The 18,949-nt window shown below is 40.1% G+C and overlaps 1 protein-coding gene across 5 annotated transcripts in view; it reads left to right on the forward strand.

Annotated features, from left to right (window-relative positions):
- ULK2 (unc-51 like autophagy activating kinase 2) overlaps window positions 1-18,949 on the forward strand; it is a 177,241-nt gene that overhangs the window by 96,922 nt on the left and 61,370 nt on the right. For 4 of the 5 annotated variants that reach the window (XR_007516206.1, XR_007516207.1, XR_007516209.1 and 1 more), the window contains 5 exons: window positions 481-626; window positions 7,181-7,261; window positions 9,410-9,696; window positions 10,083-10,267; window positions 11,540-11,649. Coding sequence is in view for 1 of the 5 variants with exons in the window: in XM_049874618.1 (XP_049730575.1) it covers window positions 481-626; window positions 7,181-7,261; window positions 9,410-9,696; window positions 10,083-10,267; window positions 11,540-11,649 (809 nt within the window). In the remaining 4 variants the exon portion in view is untranslated. The remainder of the gene's footprint in view (window positions 1-480; window positions 627-7,180; window positions 7,262-9,409; window positions 9,697-10,082; window positions 10,268-11,539; window positions 11,650-18,949) is intronic. The other variant, XR_007516208.1, reaches the window with a different exon arrangement.

The raw sequence follows: 18,949 nt of genomic DNA on the forward strand, positions 1-18,949 counted from the left end.
GTTTGTTTCTATAATATATAATATAATTTGGTAATACAGTGCTGAGGAAATGGTAGATTGTGACTTCTTTAGAGACCGAATTAGCCTGATTGAAGTCAGTTCTTTTAGCCCTTTTCTCTGTCACCGTTGCCATGTTAGAATACCATCTGTACTCTTTCTCTGAGGTTTTGTATGGCATTTCTAGAATTCTCTGATTCAGTGGTGCTTATTTCACAGACAGAAGGAAGCTTTTCTTTATAACTGTCAGTTGAATGTTATCACAAAGATGTTTCTCAAATCATCTATTGAATAAGGCGAAGGTATAAGTAATATGTAAATAAAAATCACAGAGGGAAACTGATCATGTGTTGAGTAAATTAGTTTTTACTGCAGGTCTCATATTTGAGTGATTGGTTAGAAATGGTAAGAGAAGGTCATATTTCAGCATGTTTAATGAGTAGGGTGGCTCCCTTTAAGTGGGTAATTTTGTTTTTCTTTCAGATCTGCAGTTGTACGAAGGTCTAATACCAGCCCGTTGGGTTTCCTCCGGCTGGGATCCTGCTCTCCCGTGCCAGCAGACACAGTACAAACAGTCGGACGAAGGCTCTCTACTGGGTCCTCCAGGCCTTATTCACCTTCCCCTTTGGGTAAGGAGAGTTTAAAGCAGTTGTTTTCCTTTTTTTCATGCAGCAAAGCTGACATGACACACTCCCTTTAGGGACAGTGGCTCATGATAGCAGTGACTTTTAGCTGATTGGGGGCCTTTCCCCATCCTTCTCACTACCCCACTCCCAACTCCCCCCCGCCTTTTTTTAAGTAATATTTTATTGTGTTTTTGGTGAAGGTTTGCACAGTAGGTTAGGTTCCCATTCAACAGTTTCTACACAGATTGTTCAGTAACACTGGTTACATTCTTCACAGCAGGTGAACATCTCAATATTTCCATTCTGGGTGTTTTGTTTTCATTACTCTCTGATTTCCTCTTGAGACTCACTGAGTTAATTGGTTAGCTCCTCTATTAGAAATGAAAGAATATAAATAGATTTTATGTATAAAAAGCATCTCCATTGGGTTTGGGCTCTAAACTCAAGATCATAAACCTTAGGTTAAAGTACATAAAACATCTGTATACTTACCACTCAGATTTATGAGAATTAGAATACAATAGGCATTGAGTTAAGTTCACCAGGGCCTGCTAGCTCTATTAGGAATATGGTAGGAGCTTAGTTACGAATCTCCCCACTTCTCCTGGAAACTGTATACAGCAACAAGGAGAATGTTAAAACAAGCAAACCACAAAATAACAACAAAAAACCCAACCAAACCCATAACAACTGAAGAGATCAAATCAGTGATCAAAAACTTGCCAACAAAACAAGTCTTGGACCGGATGGCTTCACTGGGGAATTCTGCCAAACATTTAGAGAACTGGCGTCAGTACTATTGAAACTCTTCCAAAAGATAGAGAAGGAAGGACTACTCCCTAATTAATTCTGTGAAGCAAGTATAACCCAGATACCCAAACCAGATAAAGACACTACAAGAAAAGAAAATTACAAACCAATATCTTTTATGAATATAAATGCAAAAATCCTCAACAAAATACTAGCAAATAGAATCTAACAGCATATTAAAAGAATCATACACTGTGATCAAATGGATTTATTCCAGGAATGCAGGGATGGTTCACCATTTAGAAAATCAATCAGTGTAATATATCACATCAGTAGAACAAAGGAAAAGAACCACGTGGTCAACTCTATGGATGCAGAAAAAGCATTTGATAAAATCTATCACCTTTTTGATGAAAATCCTAAAGGAGATTGGAATAGAAGGGAAATCCTTCAATATGATTGAGGGCATATGAAAAGCCAACAGCCAGCATTATACTTAATGGAGAAAGAGTGAGAGCTTTGCCCTTGAAAATTGGAAACAAGACAAAGGCGCTCAGCCTGACCACTTTTGTTCAGTATTGTATTAGAAGTCCTACCAAAAACAATAAGACAAGAAAGAGAAATAGGTATCCAGATTGGAAAAGAAGAGGTAAAATTATCTCTGTTTGCAGATGATATGATCGTATACTTAGAAAATCCCAGAGTCCACAAGAAAACTTCTAGAGCTAATAGAGGAATTTAGCAAAGTTGCAGGATACAAGGTCAACAAACAAAAGTCACTTGGGCTTTTATACACCAGCAGTGAGAAATCTGAAAGGAAAATTAGGGAAACAGTTCCATTTACACCTAAGAGAATAAAATACCTAGAAATAAATCTAACTAGACATGAAAACTAAAACACTGATAGAAGTGATTAAAGAAGACAAGTAAATGGAGAGATGTTCAGTGTTCATGGATGGGAAGACTTAATATTGTTAAGATGTCAGTACTACTCAAAGCGGTCTATAGATTAAACACAATCCTGATCAAAATTCCAACAGCCTTCTTTACAGAAATAGGAAACCCAGTCCTCAACTTTATATGAAATAGTAAGAGGTCTCAAGTAGCTAAAGGAAAGTTGAAAGAGAAGAACAAAGTAAGTGGACTCACACTTCCTGATTTTAAAACATACTTTATAGCTGCAGTATTGAAAACAGCCTGGTACTGGTATAACATTAGACCCATACATGAGTGAAATGGAACTGAGAGTCCAGAAATAAACCCACAAATCTATGGTCAGCTGATTTTTGACAGGGTGCTAAGTCCATTCGATGGGGAAAAAAGAGTCTCTTCAATAAATGGTGCTGGGAAAATTGGATTTCCACATGCAGAAAAATTAAGGGTAGGGTTGCACAGCCGATAATTGTAATTGCTGTCAATAAGTTGTACACCTTTAAAAAGTTGAATTGGCAAAAGTTGTGTGATACATAATTACAACAGTGACAAAAAAAAAAAAAAGAGTAGTTACTGAGGCTGATTGTGTACAGCCAGAAACCTCATGGGATTTCATTCCTTGAAGATTTAGAGTCATGGTTTCATGGGACATCCCAGTTAATTGGCCTTAGTACCATGTTCAGTGCCTCCGTTCTACCTCTTAGTTCAGTGTGTAGTGCCTGGAGTCTTAATAGCTTGCAAGTGGCTTGACAGTTGATCTCTGTTCACCTGGAACTACAGGAAGGACAGTGAGGAGTAGGAGGAGGATGCAGCACTAGAGGCGCTCACTTGTGTTTGCCAAGAAATTTGGAAGGTAGCTGCCTGGACAGCTGACTGGAAGAGATCCGTATTTGTGCCCATTCCAAAGAAAGGTGATCCTACAGAATGCAGAAATGATTGAACAATGTCATTAATATCACACATGAGTAAAATTGTGCTGGAGATGATTCAAAAGCAGTTGCAGCAGTACATCTACAGGGAGCTGCCAGAAAGTCAAGCTGAATTCAGAGGAGGACATGGAATGAGGGGTATCATTGCTGATGTCTGATGGATTTTGGCTGAAAGCGGAGAATACCACAAAGATGTTTACCTGTGTTTTATTGACTATGCAAAGGCATTTGACTGTGTGGATCATAACAAATTATGAGTAACATTGCAAAGAATAGGAATTCCAGAACACCTAATTGTGCTCATGAGGAACCTGTACATAGACCAAGAGGCACTCCTTCGACTAGAACGGGGAATACTGCATGGTTTAAAATCAGGAAAGATGTGCATCAGGGTTGTATCCTTTCATTGTACTTACTCAATTTGTATGTTGAGCAAATAATCTGAGAAGGTGGACTGTATGAAGAAGAATGGGGCATCAGGATTAGAAGGAGACTTGCTCGTTAACAGCCTGCGATATGCAGTTAATACAACCTTGCTTGCTGAAAGTGATGAGGATTTGAAGCACTTATTAATGAAGATCAGAGACCACAGCCTTCAGTGTGAATTACACCTCAACATAAAGAAAGCAAAAACCCTTACAACTGGACCACATCATAGGCAACATCATGCATGATAAACAGAAAATATTGAAGTTGTCAAGGATTTTATTTTACTTGGATCCACAATCAATGCCTATGGAAGCAGCTGTGAAAACATCAAACAACATATTGCATCGAGAAAATCTGCAAAAGACCGGTATAAAGTGTTAAAAAGCAAAGATGTCACTTTGAGGACTAAGGTGCGCCTGACCCAAGCTATGGTGTTTTCAGTCACCTTGTCTGCATGCGAAAGCTGGACAATGAATAAGGCACACCAAAGAAGATTTGACGCCTTTAAATTATGATGTAGGTTAAGAATATTAAATATACCATGGACTGCCAGAAGAATGAACAAATCTGTCTTGAAAGAAGTGCAGCCAAAACACGCCTTAGAAGCAAGAATGTCAAGACTTTGTTTCATGTACTTTGGACATGTTATCACGCGGGACCACTCCCTGGAGAAGGATATCATGCTTGGTAAAGAAGGACATCATGCTTGGATTGACACAGTGGCTTTCACAATGGGCTCAAGTAGAACAGCGGTTGTGGGGATGGCGCAAGACCAGGCTGTGTTTCGTTCTCTTATACATAGGGTCCTTATGAATCGGAACTGACTGGATGGCACCTGACAACAACATGGAGTGTATAGCTAATTACCTCCATGAACAACTGCCTCCTTTGCCATGAGACCTGAGGAACTGATAGTGCCTGGCTGTCATTACTGAACATATTGATCAAAGATTCCATAGAAGAGTCCTCATCAAAAGGGGAAATATAGAACAGAATTTCAAAATTTTAATGGAGTCCAGACTTCCTGGAGCCATGAAGATTGGATGAACCTCTGCAACTACTGCCCTGAGATGATCTTTAAACCTTAAACGAAAAATTTCCTCTGATTTCTTCTTAAAACCAAATAATAGTTTAGCTTAACTAGTAAAAAATGTCTACCTTGAACGTTATGCTCTTTTAAGAACTGTCTGTATGGGGTCACATTGACAATAGCAACTTAAAAGTTTAGATAGAAACCTTAGGGGGAAGTGAATTTATGTTAATGGGGGAGAAACAACTCAGTCGGAGGGTGTGATCGTAAAGGTTGTGTGTCAGCTTGACTAGGCCATGATTCTCAGTAGTTTGGCAGTTATGATGTGGTTTGGCAGTCATATAATGATGTAATCATTTCCATGATGAAATTTGATATAATATGATGATGGGATCTGCTTTGAATAGCCAGTCGAAAGGGCGTTTCCTTGATGGTGTGGCCTGCATCCAGTATAGCTGGACTTTCTGGCAAGGTTTGTGCGCTTTTGCTTGCACTGAATTTTGCAGCTGGCTCCTGTTCACCTGACCTTTGGTTCTTGGAACTTGAGCTGGCAGCTAACCTGTTGTCTTGCCTGCCGATCTTGGGATTCCTGGGTCTTTGCAGCCCGTGAGCCAGAGCCCTGCTGTCTGACCTGCCAATCTAGGGTTTGCCAGCCCCTATGGCTTTATGGCTATGTGAACCTTATCCACGGACTTGGAACATTCCAGCTTCTACGCCGTGTGAATCATATTCTTAATATAAATCTTTTCTTTCTCTCTTTCTACATATAGATACACTTCACTGGTTTTGCTTCTTTAGAGACCCCAGCCTAAGATGGAGGGTGAGAATGGTTACACAACTCAAAGAATATAATCAGTGTCACTAAATGGAACATATAGAAACTGTTGAAGTAGTGTGGTGTTTTTTTTTGTGTTTGTGTGTATATTCTCAGTAACAACAAAATAAATAAAATTCTATATTAAAAAACCTGTGAATCACAGTGGTCTAATCTGCAACTGATTATAGGGATAGCACAGAACCGGGCAGCATTTTGTTTTGTTGTTCATGGGTTCAGGTTGTGTCATCCAGTTGTTAAAAAAAAAAACAACACACACAAAAAAGAACTGAACCAAACAAAAACAAACCACAGACCACATCTCCAGTGAAACTAAGAGACAAAGAAAATACTCCACTCCAGAATATGTGTGATAGAGGCCAGCGCAACTGGGACCATGGAATCTGAGGTGAGAAGCAACATTAATCTGGTGAGCAGGAGAGAGAGTGCAGATAGGGCCTCATGGTGGCAGAGCTGAAAGCCTAGAGGTGGCAGATCCCAAAATTGCAAAATATTTTCGCTTCTAAAAGGAGAAGAATCTACCCTGATTGATACAACTTAGATTAATAGGAAGAAATCTCAGATGGAGGCACAGAGAGAAGGGGTGAAATAGTGCCCAGAACTCCTATCAAAACCAAACAATTATAATTAAAAAAAAAAAAAGGTTCGAAGCACCAGAACACCTGTTCTAATGGTTTTGAAGTTGTTTTTAGCATCTTCAAACAAATCTTGGCCCACCTTCACCCCTGCAGCAGCCCGTGAGACATCTCCAAAGACATAGTCCAAACCTTATTCTTGTACTGAAGGAAAAGGCCAGTCTTCAGGATCTGATCTCTGTCTGCCGACCTAATAACTTGGTCAGTGCCCCTTTTTATAGATAACACTCCTCTTACCTATTTAAGCATCCTGAAGCCTTCCCCAGTTCTCTCTCAGTGTTAGGTTAGATGTGTAGATTTATTGGGGTAAATAACTGAAGAATAAAGGGAGAGAGAGCAGGAATAGGCAGGGAAACCCTTCAGAAAAATATGCAGGCCTAAAGCACCTGTAAAAAGGGGGGGAGGGGAATAAAGGAGAATTGGCAGAAAGAGCTTCAGACTATGGTTTAATTCTAAGAAAACTGGCCAGACAGGTGGGGCATTCCCAAGTACTAAATTGTTAGAATTCCCTGACCTGCCTGTTTGGGTCTGAATTAGTACCCCCACCATTCTCAGCCATTAACTGTAGCAGTCTGAGGGAAGCATGGCCTTGTACAAATGTGGTGGGTTCAGAGGGGCTTCAGCGTGGCCAGCAGTCTGCTAAGATTCCTGTAGCAGGCTCTTTTGAGGAAGGCCTGAGCCTTTCCAGGTCTATCACAACCTCCAAACACTTTATCACTCTTTGTCCTCTTTCTCTGTCTTTTACATATATCTGTTTCAGATATTCATTGGTTTATGTGCCTTTCTTTTCCTGATGATCTTATTTCAAGGCAGGGTATATATTTTTTCCTTGTTTTTCTAGTCTTATGTGCTCAGCACCCAGCACATTGTTTGCTCACTAAGTGTTAGTTGAACTAAATCTATCCTAACTAAAATTTTGTAAACTGCGGTATACCGTGCAATTGTGCATGTGTTGCTTGCTTCTGTCCTTTATTGGTTTTTGAATCATTTCTCCTTCCTTTCCCCATCTTCCATAGTTGGTACTATTCCTGAGCAATTTAGTCAGTGCTGCTGTGGACATCCTCAGGTCCATGAATCCAGGACTAGAAATTCCTCAGGTAGGAGAACGTATTTGGTGTATTAATAATCTTAATTCAGTTTAAATGGATGAGTTCTGTTTTTTTTTTAGTTTTATCAAAAGAGTAGTGTTAATATGAAGTATTTATTCTGCTATCCTGTTTTTTAGAATCTTGGTCTAGTATGTGTGGAAATCCTGGTGGCATAGTGATTAAGTGGTTATGTGCTACGGCTGCTAACCAAGAGGTTGGCAGTTCGAATCTGCCAGGCGCTCCTTGGAAACTCTATGGGGCAGTTCTACTCTGTCCTATAGGGTCGCTATGAGTCGGAATCGACTCGACTGCAGTGGGTTTGGTTTTTTTTTTGGTTTGGTCTGGTATGTTTTAGCACATCATACTCCTTTTGGGTATATGATTCCTTTATGAAAATAAGTCTTATGAATTAAATAAGCTAAATTTTGGTTATTGTCATGCAGATAAAAGTCAATCTAGAAAATGAGATTTAATTATTTTGATTAAAACTATTGTTAAAAACTACTAGTCAATGCCACATAAAAAAGAAATGTAGATGTTTATTTGCTTAATTATATATAGTACATATATGTTTATATATAAAAAAAATATATGTGTATATATATATTAATATATATATATATATGCCTGAAAAGATATGTATAAATAACACTTCTATAAGTCAGATTCTATTGTATATGCATTTGAGGGGTGGACCAATTCAAGGAATCGTGTTATTTAGAAAAGCATGCTCTTCTAAGTTTAGTTTTTTATATTTTGTGTTTTCTTTAAAATAAAGCTTAAATAGGTTTCTCCAGGTCATAACATTTTGCCACTAATTCTATTTATTTATTTCTGTAAAGGGCAGAACAGAGTTCTGAAAGATTAAGTACCAGGTTTGGGATGAGATTAAGCCAGGAGTGGTCAGTAGCAAAGCTCCTATTGGTGTCTCTTTTTGGAAAGATGATGGTTAAAAAACCAAACCAAACCAACTGCCATCAAGTTGATTCTGACTCATAGGAACCCTCTAGGGTTTCCAAGGCTGTAATCTTTACAGAAGCAGACTGTCATATTTTTCTCCCAGGGAGCGGCTCGTGGGTTGGAATCTCTGACCTTTTGGTTAGCAGCCGAGTACTTAACCATTGTGCCACCAGAGCTCCTTTAAGATGATGGTTAAACCAAACCAAACTCAGCCCGTTGCTGTTGAGTCGATTCCAACTCATAACAACCCTATAGGACAGAGTAAAACTGCCCTGTAGGGTTTCCAAGGAGCAGCTGGTGGATTCGAACTGCGAACCTTTTGGTTAACCACTACGCCACCAGGGCTCCAAGATGATGATTAGGTCCCAAGAAATATTTGGACGTCTTAACTTTATTGGTGGTAGCTTGACTCTCAGGAAACTCCAAAGAATTTGTAACTGGAACTGGAAGCTTAGTGGGCTTTAGGTTGGCAGCAACAGATTTATGCTGGGAAAGGGGGTCCTGTCTCCCAGGCTCTTGCTGTGGTGTTTCCTTAGGAATCAAGAATATTTGTAGCCAGATATTTTCTGTGTAGAGAACATGGATACTTCAGGTTTTAAGTGTCATTAATGAAACTGACAAAATAGGTAAAATGTCCATATACTTGTTAACTTTAGACAAATCCAGGAATGGTGTGCCATTTTCCTGATCTTATCCCCTGCGTTTAATGTGTTTTTGTTTTGTTTATTTGAATGGGGGTTATTCTGGGTTACTTTGGAAACTTCTTTTAGTAATTATGTAAGAAAAGAGATAAATTGATATATCCATGTATGTATTTTTTTTTTATAGAGTAGGAATCATCATTTTCAATATAGGCATTTGTTGTTTTCATTAACTTTAACCATTAGCTATATTTTCTCTTTGGTGCTAATCAGACCTTAAACTAATCTTGAGTTTTTTGGGAGCTGCTGATAAAAACTGCTGATATACCTGTCACATGAAATTCTATCTTCTGAGAATACTGAAGACGATGTACTTATATGATTCTTTTGTAAAGGATGCCAGAAAGTAGTCTCTTACCAAGTAAACAATTTTTAGAATATCTCATTAAAAAAAAAGGCATTCATCAGAATTATTTTAAAAATTATCTTTTAAGTCTTAAGATTTTGCCCTATGCTTCTTTAATTTGAGTTAATACTGCATTCATTTTCTTGGTAGGTTCTCCAGTGCCACAGGCTCAGTCACCACAGTCTCTCTTACTGGGTGCTAGACTGCAGAGCACCCCCACTCTCACCGACATCTATCAGAACAAGCAGAAGCTCAGAAAGCAGCACTCTGACCCTGTGTGCCCCTCTCATGCCGGGGCTGGGTACAGCTACTCCCCTCAGCCCAGTCGGCCCGGCAGCCTCGGAGCCTCTCCCACCAAGCACGTGGGATCCTCTCCACGGAGTTCTGACTGGTTCTTTAAAACTACTTTGCCAACAATCATTGGCTCTCCTACTAAGGTGTGTTGGTTAAACCCTTCTGTAGGTCATAAACTAGTATAGTACTTTATGGAAAGGATTCTTGATGAGAATGGCTGTAATTTAATGAGTACTTACTGTGTGTAAAAAATATACTTACTAAGTGCTTTATATGCATTAGCACATTTAACCCTCAAAATAACACTCCGATGGTAGGTAACTATTACTGTCCCTATTAATTGGAAAAGGAAATTGAGACTTAGAGAGCTTAAATGCACTGTCAGAGTTCACACAGGCTCTAAGTAGAAGAACCAATATTTGAATCCAGGTCTGACTGACTCCAAAGTTTATACTCCTGGCCGTGCCAAAGAGCGTGACAGTTCTGCAAATTTCATGCATCATATTAACTATTTTATGTGTTTCTTTAGACCGTAGCTCCTTTCAAAATCCCTAAAACACAAGCGTCTTCCAACCTGTTAGCCTTGGTCACTCGTCAGGGGCCATCTGAAGGGCAGTCTAGAGATGGGAATGACCCACGAGAATGCTCTCATTGTCTCTCAGTACAAGGAGGTGAGAGGCAGAGGGCTGAACAGCACAAAACAATTTTTGGCAGGTAAGAGATTCTGTTCCTTTCTAGCCTTAAGTATGAAAACTGTACTAAAACATGTATATTCCTATCCTAAAAACAACTGGACCAAATTAGTAACTGGCTTATGGTTCATGATATGAACTGTATACATTCACAGTCTCTGGAAATCACAGATGCTTCCTGTAACTGTGTAAATGCATGGCTCTTTCTGACTTGAATATTCTGTTTCTGCTTTTTGTTTATTTTGGTTATTGAAGTTTATCTCCGATTTGAATTGTTTGTCTCCTTATTCTCTGGCTTCTTGTTAACGCTTAACTGTGTTGTCATTAGGTGCCATCGAGTTGGTTCAAATTCACAGTGACCCTATATACCACAGATTGAAACACTGCCCAGTCCTGTGCCACCCTCACAGTTGTTGCCATGTCAGAGCCCATTGTTGCAGCACTGTATCAGTCCGTCTCATTGAGGGTCTTCCTCTCTTTCACTGACCGTTTCCATTACCAAGCATGATGTCCTTCTCCAGGGACTGGGCCCTCCTGATAACATGTCCAAAGTACGTGACATGAAGTCTTACCATCCTTGCTTCTAAGGAGCATTCTGACTGCACTTCTTCCAAGATTTGTTCATTCTTCTGGCAGTCCATGGTATATTCAGTGTTCTTTGTCAACACCATAATTCAAAGGCATCAATTCTTCTATGAGCTGCCTTAACTCGTTGTTCAGCTTTCACATGCATATGAGGTGATTGGAAATACCATGACTTGGGTCAGGCACACCTTAGTCCGCAAAGTGACGTTTTTGCTTTTTAACACTTTAAAGAAATCTTTTGCAGCAGATTTTCCCAATGCAATAATACGTTGTTTGATTTCTTGACCGTTGCTTCCGTGGGTGTTGATTGTAGATGCAAATAAAATTAAATCCTTGATAGCTTCAGTGTTTTCTCCATTTGTCATGATTTTGCTTATCAGGAAAAGTGTACATCCAGGCTGTATCCTTTCAGCATACTATTCAATCTGTATGCTGAACAAATAATCCGAGAAGCTGGACTATATCAAGGAAGAACACGGCATCAGGATTGGAAAAAAAACTTGTTCACAACCTGTGATATGCACATGAGGCAACCTTACTTGCTGAAAGCAAAGAGGACTTGAAACACTTAATGATGAAGATCAAAGACTACAGCCTTCAGTATACTGGACCAATAAGCAGCATCATCATAATGGAGAAAGGATTGAAGTTGTCAAGGATTCCATTTTTAAGTGTAATTTTGCGTTATTAACATCACTGTTGTTTTTAGATCTGTCAGTACAGGGAAATTATCAGATCAACAAATAAAGGCACCCTTAGGTGGGCAGCTGCATCAGGGTAGCACGGACAGCTTAAATACAGAAAGACCAATGGATATAGGTAAGAAAAATCTAGTTTCTTATTAAACGGTTTGTTTGTCAATGTGTACATTAGTTTCTTATTGCTACTGTAACAAATTACCACAAGTTTCATGGCTTAGAACGACACAAATGTATTATTTTGGAGGGTCGGTCAGAGTTTGAAATGGCTCTCACTGGACTAAAGTCAAAGTGCCGACAGAGCTGCATTCCTTCTAGAGGCTGTAGGGGAAAAAGCTGTTTTCCTTGCATTTTCCAGCTTCTGGTGGCTGTCTTCATTCCTTGGCTTGTGACTCCCTTCCATTTTGAAAGCCAGCAAGAGGCAGTCTAGACTCTGACTTTCTGCCTCTCTTCTATATTTAGAGTGTGATTACACTACACTAGGCCTGGAGATCTGCTTCTGTAAAGATTACAGCCAAGAAAACGCCATTGAGCAGTTTTACACTATAACACATGGGGTTGTCATGAGACAGAAGTGACTTGACAGCAACAGGCTTTTGTGATTACATTGGGCCCACCTGGGTAATACAGATAATCTTATTTTAAGGGTAGCTGATTAACAACCTTAATTCCATCTGCAACCTTAATTCCCCTTGCCATGTAACATAACATATTCAAAGTGCCAGGGATTAATGCCTGGACTTTGGGGAGCCATTATTTTACCTTCCTGCTTCGACTGACTGCCCGTGAACAACCCACATTTCTTCACCTAGTTCTTGTATCTTGTCTGCCTTCTTGGTAGCCCATCAAGACACATACCTCTGTTGTCTGTCTGGCGGGGATGGTCAATATGATCAGCAGTCACACTTAGAAAGTGGCTGTGAGTTAGAAAGAATTCTGAGCAAAATTGTTTTATCAGTAGGATAATACTGGCCAAAATTAGCCTAAACACACATGTATTCCTGAGTATTTCTTACACGGCCAGTGAATTCTACGAAGAACCATAGGTCACTGAGATCCCTGGACCTTACATAGTTGTTCAGGGACTGTTATGTCCCTAGATCACCCACATCTAGATTATTTGCCCTGCTTTAAAAAAAAAAAAAAAGCAAATTCCGGACTTTAACCTAGACTTCTTTACTCAGATTTTCTGGAGATGGATTATATGAATCTATATATTTAACAAGCTCCCCAGGTAATTATTATGTACATTCAGATTTGAGAATCACTATTGAAACTTCTTGTTTTCTGTGTAGTTTATTGCCTCTCCCCATCAGCATCCAGAAGAGGAAATATCTAGGCCAGCAAAATAATTCTGACTGAACATGGTTTCTAATCCAAAGGGAATACTATAGGACTGAAAAGAGCAAGAAGGAAATTTACTCTAGTAAAGGTTTATTTTAGCATAGACTCTGTCATAATTGTGTGCATTATCTATTAATTCATTAAAAGACAGCAGCCCATTTGGGTAATTTTCCAAAAATAAAATTGTTAAAATATTTTTATTTATTTGAAAATTTCCCCTAATGTGGAGAATTTTCATTATCTTGTATTTCATTATAAAAGTAATATATGTTTTTAGTAAGAAAAATTCTCAGTACAGAAAAGAATAAGATGAAATGTACTGTCTTCTCTGCTCCTGTCCCAGCTCCATTCCCCAGTGGGTGATAATGACTGGTGACCCCTTATTATGTACCCTTCAGAAATACAGACATATACGGATATAGCTGTACTTCGTTATTTTTAGCTGCTGTGTAATATTCTGCTATGACTGTGCTGTAATTTACTAAACCAATTGGCTGTTGATAGACACTGAGGCCACTACCAGCACCACTTATTTTTCTTATTTCAAACACTGCTGTCATTCATTCATCCAACAGTAATTTAAGAACATACCCTAGACATTGTACAGAGACTGGAAAATGATCCTTTACCTACAGAACTTTGTGTTCCTGTGTAAATTTATTGGAAGGCTGAGTACCTAGAATATAACTGCTGGGTAAAACTGTATATACTTTTGAAATTTTGATAATTCCCAAATTGCTTTCCGAGAAGGTTGCATTAATTTACGTTCTACCTAATAGTGTATCATTTACCTTATGTATTGTAGTAGTCCACGTCTCTGTTTTGATTTCATCATGTTTTAATTCGTAATTCTTTAATAGAGTGTTTCAAGCATATTTATGTTTTTTGACCATTTTATTTTTTCTTCTGTGCATCGCCTTTTCGTGAACCGTCCTATTTTTCATTTCACTTGTATTTATTCTGTTTGTAGGAGTTCTTTCTATATTAAAGAATTTGGCCTTTTGACTATTATATACATTGTAAATAGGTACTTTTCTTTCTAGTACTTTTATGTATGTTTAAATTTAATTAAGCCTTTGATTCATCTGGAACTTACTTTGATATATTCCCAAACGAAGTAGTTGTCCCAATACCATTTATTTAGTAAACCCTTTTCCTCCCCATAGAGTTGAGAGTACGCCCCCTTTTTTTTTTGTAAATGTTTTTGGTGAAAACGTACACAGCAAAACCTCTCCCATTCCTCACTTTTTAGACATAATGATCAGTGACATTGGTTGCATTCTTCACATTGTATTGGTATTCTCATTATTTCAGCTGTAGTTGTTTCACTTCCATTTACTTAATTTCCCTGCCACCCAACCTTCTCATCTCTGCTGTTAGGTGAATAATTTCTTTTATAAGGATCAGGGTGAAGCTGGTTTCTATGAGGCGGAGGTTAAAGATGTCCCACATGTCAGACTTTTCCAAACTGCTGTACCGTACCACTCCGTCATCTCTAACATCAACTACTCTCCCTCCTCTCAGTACTCTCCCTCCATTCTTCAGGTTCAGTAATTCACTGTAACGTCACACAGAGTTCATGAACCATACTTACAGTTAAGTGGTTTATTAGGGAACTAACAGGGTACAACTCAGAATCCAGATCAGCTTGGAAGTTGATCAACTCAGGATACAGTTCCTCAATCAGGGCAGCTTCTTCTCACCTGCTACTGCCAGGCCCTGCTGGGGCCTTGCTGCTGGCGGGCCCTGCTCTGGGCCTTCCCAGTCAAGTGTTACAACTCTTAGCTCCATGGGACCCAAGGCCATCTCATGCCTGGTTCCTGCCATCTCATGCTGCTGCTATTCTTGCTATTGCTGCGTTACCGTCTCACTGTCTTCTGTGTTACAGGCCCCCCGCCCATGCCTCCCTTTAAGCCTAGCAAGATGGTAAAACTGACCAATCCTCTTGTTAGGGTACTATACACCTATTTGTATGGTCCCACCCCTGCAAGCATGCCATGTACTTTATTTACATTATTACCAAGCTGCCCAATCCCCTTGGTGGACCACAAGCACCTCATTTATGTAGTCCCACCCAGTCATTTGGTGGGAGTTATGAAGACTATGGCTAAAAGGGCCATATTAAGTAATTCACTGCAACCCTGTTGATCCTTTGGTCTTTGTGATCGTTAAGGTTGTGTGTCAACTTGGCTGGGCCATGATTCTCAGTGGTTTGGCAGTTATGATTTAGTTTGGCAGTCGTATAATGATGTGACCACCTCCATGATGAGATTTGATGTAATGTGATCACCTCTATGATGGGACCTGCTGTGAGTAGCCAATCAGTTGAAAGGGAGTTTTTTGGGGGGTGTAGCCTACATCCAATATAGGTGGACTTTCTGGCAAAGTTCATAGGCTTTTACTTGCACTGGATCCTACAGCTGGCACCTGTTCATCTGACTTCCAGTTCTTGGGACTTGAGCTAAGCAGCTTACCTGCTATCTTGCCTACTGATCTTGGGATTCATGGGTCTTCGTAGTCTGTGAGCCAGAGAACTGTTGTCTGACTTCCCAGTCTTGGGTTTGCAAGCCCCTGCGGCTGCGTGAATCAGGAGAAGCTTCCAACCTGACCCACAGACTTGGGACATCCCAGCCTCTACAACTGGGTGAGCCATTTCCTTAATATGCGTCTATCTATGTATCTCGGTCTAACTAATCTATTTAATCTAATCAATCAATCTATGTATGTTTTACCAGTTTTGCTTTTCTAGGGAACTCAGCCTAAGATATTTGGTACCGGATGGTTCTAGAGAAACACAATTGTAAGGGTGAGTTTTCTAAATTGGTTTTCAAGTCTGGTTAGTTTTAAAGATGTTTATGACTCTGCTTCCAGTCATAAAAAGAGCACTGCTAATCCATGGCGTGAGGTGGCAATAGAAATATGCAAAATATCATCACCGATAGATTAGGTATTGGTGAAAGGCGAGGTTCTGTGTGATCGCATGTTTGATACCGTTTTATAATTTTGTCATAAAGAGAAGTATAAGGAAGCTGGTTGTTTAGTTTTGCTAGACAAACTAGTGAAAGAAAGAGTTGAGCTCAGGGCTTCAGAGTAAAAGCTCAAATGTTGCATAAACAACCTTAAAGTTTCCGCATGTGCCTTGAAAAAAAGCCTTATATCTTGTAGTAACAGAGCTGATGTTGCCGAAAACCAAACCCAGAGTCTTATCATAAGAGTAGCTGAATTACAACGCCAGCTGAATTCCCAGCATCGAGTGGTGTCTGAAGTTCAAACGAGGGCAATGATTGGGAAGGAATGGGGTCCTGAAAGTTGGGATGGGGACATTTGGGCATGTAATCAGGAAGCTGGAGACACTAAGCTCCTAAATTCCATTGAATCACTCCTGTCAACAGAACCAGCCCTCTCACTCCCATCTGAAAAGATTACCCCAACTCTGTCTGCTAAGCCAGACTCTCCAGTAAAACCGTTAGCCCCTTCACCCCCATCTGATGAGATTAACCCAGCTGTGACTAAAGCCTTTGTCTGAGTCGTTACCTGGGGCATTGCCTAAGGCAGATGCCTTACAGGACAGTTCTGAATGTTCTCAAAACACGTAATCTCCACCAATTTCGGCTTCTAGAGTGATAACTAGACTTAAGTCCCAGCGAGCCCCAAAAGGCGAAGTACAAAGTGTGAACCAGGAGGAGGTATGCTACACTTCAAAATAACTGCTTGAGTTTTCTCATATGTATAGACAGAAACCTGGAGAATATCAGTGGCAATGGCTATTAAGGGTGTGGGATAATGGTGAAAGGAACGTAAAGATGGATCAGTCTGAGTTTATTGATACAGACCCACTAAGCATAGATTCTTCATCAGTGTTTCAGCTTAAGAGGTTAGGAATCTAATAGTTTATTTGATTGTGTCACTGAAGCATAGTTACACAGTGGCCTACACTAAATTAAGTTGAAGTACCAAACCTGCTTTGGTATACTGTAGAAGAAGGATTATACTGTATCCAAAGGCTTAGAAAAATTGGTATGTTAGAGTGGATTTATCAGGTTAGTTAGACCCACAGACCCACACATGGAGTGCCTAGAGGACACACCTTTTACCACAATGGTGAGGAAAAAAGTTTGTGAAGGGAGCTCCAGCATCCTTGAAAACTACTGTGGTTGCTATTTTATGTCAGACTTGACAGTGGTAACTGCCCTAACTGAATTAAGACACCTGTCTACAATTGGACTAATTGGACCTTGTGATGGTAGGGGCCAAGTGGCGGCACTCAGTTGTCAGAGACAAGGTAGGCGTGGTTACCATTATGGACCCAGCGGAGTACCCAGTGCTGTTGAGTCGATTTCAGTGGAAGTCAAAGCAGTAATCAGAATAGCCTGACTCGTATGGACTTACAGCATTGGCTACTTAGTCACGGTGTCCCTAGGAGAGAAATAGATAGGAATTCTACTAAATACTTGATCTATACAGGCAGAAGAATTCTTGGTCAAGTGAACAGCAGTTTAACGTGAATCACCAGAACAGACAGTCACAGCCCCTCAATCAGTTCCCAGAATTGAGCGAGTTTAAAGACTCACAATCTGTTGAATAAAGGGCAGGCAGGGTCCCCTTGAGGAATGACCTCACTACGCTGCCAAAAATTTATAATCTTTCTCCCAGCCTTTCCCACAGGGTTCTATGGCCTTTTACAACAGTAACTGTTCATTGGGGAAAAGGAAATAATCAGACTTCTCAGTCGTTACTGGATACTGGCTCTGAACTGACACTAATTCCAGGAGACTCAGAAATTTCCCTTGGCCCATCAGTCAAAGTGAGGGAGTAGACAGTCAAGTTATTAATGGATTCTTAGCTCAGGTTCGTCTCCCAGTAGGTCCAGTGGTTTCCTGAACCCCTCCTGTAGTGATTTCCACAGTTCCAGGATGCATAATTGGAATAAATATACTTAGCAACTGGCAGAGCTCCCACGTTGGATCCCTGACAAATGGAGTAAGGTCTGTTATGGTAGGAAAAGCCAAGGGGAAGCCATTAGAACTGCCCCTACCAAGGAATACAGTAAATCAAAAGGAATACCACATTCCTGGAGGGATTAGAGATTACTGCCACCATCAAGGATTTAAAGGGTGCAGGAATGGTGATGCCCACCACACCTCCAATTCAGCTCTCCTATTTGGCCTGTGCAAAAAGAAATGGATCTTGGAGAATGACAGTGAATTATGAAAAACTTAACAAGGTGGTGACTCTAATTGCAGCTGCTGTTCAAGATGTGGTTTCATTGTTTGAGCAAATTAATACATCTCCTGGTACCTGGTATGCAGCTGTTGATCTAGTGAATGTCTTTTTCTCCATATCTTTTTTTTTTTTTTTTAATTGTACTTTAGATGAAGGTTTACAGAAAAAACTAGTTCCTCATTAAACAGGACACATATTGTTTTATGACATTGGTTAACAACCCCATGACAGGTCAACACTCTCCCTTCTCCACCTTGGGTTCCCTTTTACCAGCTTTCCTGTTCCCTCTTGCCTACTAGTCTTACACCTGGGCTGGCGTCCCCCTTTAGTCTTGTTTTGTTTTATGGGCCTATCTAATCTTTGGCTGAAGGGTAGACCTTGAGAGTGACTTCATTACTGAGCTAAAAGGGTGTCTGGGGGCCGTACTCTTGGGGTTTCTCCAGTCTCTGTCAGACTAGTAAGTCTGGTCTTTTTTTGTGAGTTAGAATTTTGTTCTACATTTTCTTCCGGCTACATCTGGGACCTTCTATTGTAATCCCTGTCAGAGCAGTCGGTGGTGGTAGCCAGGCACCATCTAGTTGTACTGGATGCAGTCCAGGGGAGGCCATGGTAGATGTGGTCTGTTAGTCCTTTGCACTAATCTTTCCCTTGTATCTTTAGTTTTCTTTGTTCTCCCTTGCTCCCAAAGGGGTGAGAGCAGTGTTGTATCTTAGGTGGCAGCTCACAGGCTTTTAAGACCCCAGACGCTACTCACCAAAGTAGAATGTAGAACATTTTCTTTATAAACGATGTTATGCAAATTGAGCTAGATGTTCCCCGAGACCATGGCCCCACAGCCCGCAGCCCAGCAATTC

This window comes from Elephas maximus, chromosome 2, assembly GCF_024166365.1.
Source record: "Elephas maximus indicus isolate mEleMax1 chromosome 2, mEleMax1 primary haplotype, whole genome shotgun sequence".
Classification (NCBI taxonomy): domain Eukaryota; kingdom Metazoa; phylum Chordata; class Mammalia; order Proboscidea; family Elephantidae; genus Elephas; species Elephas maximus.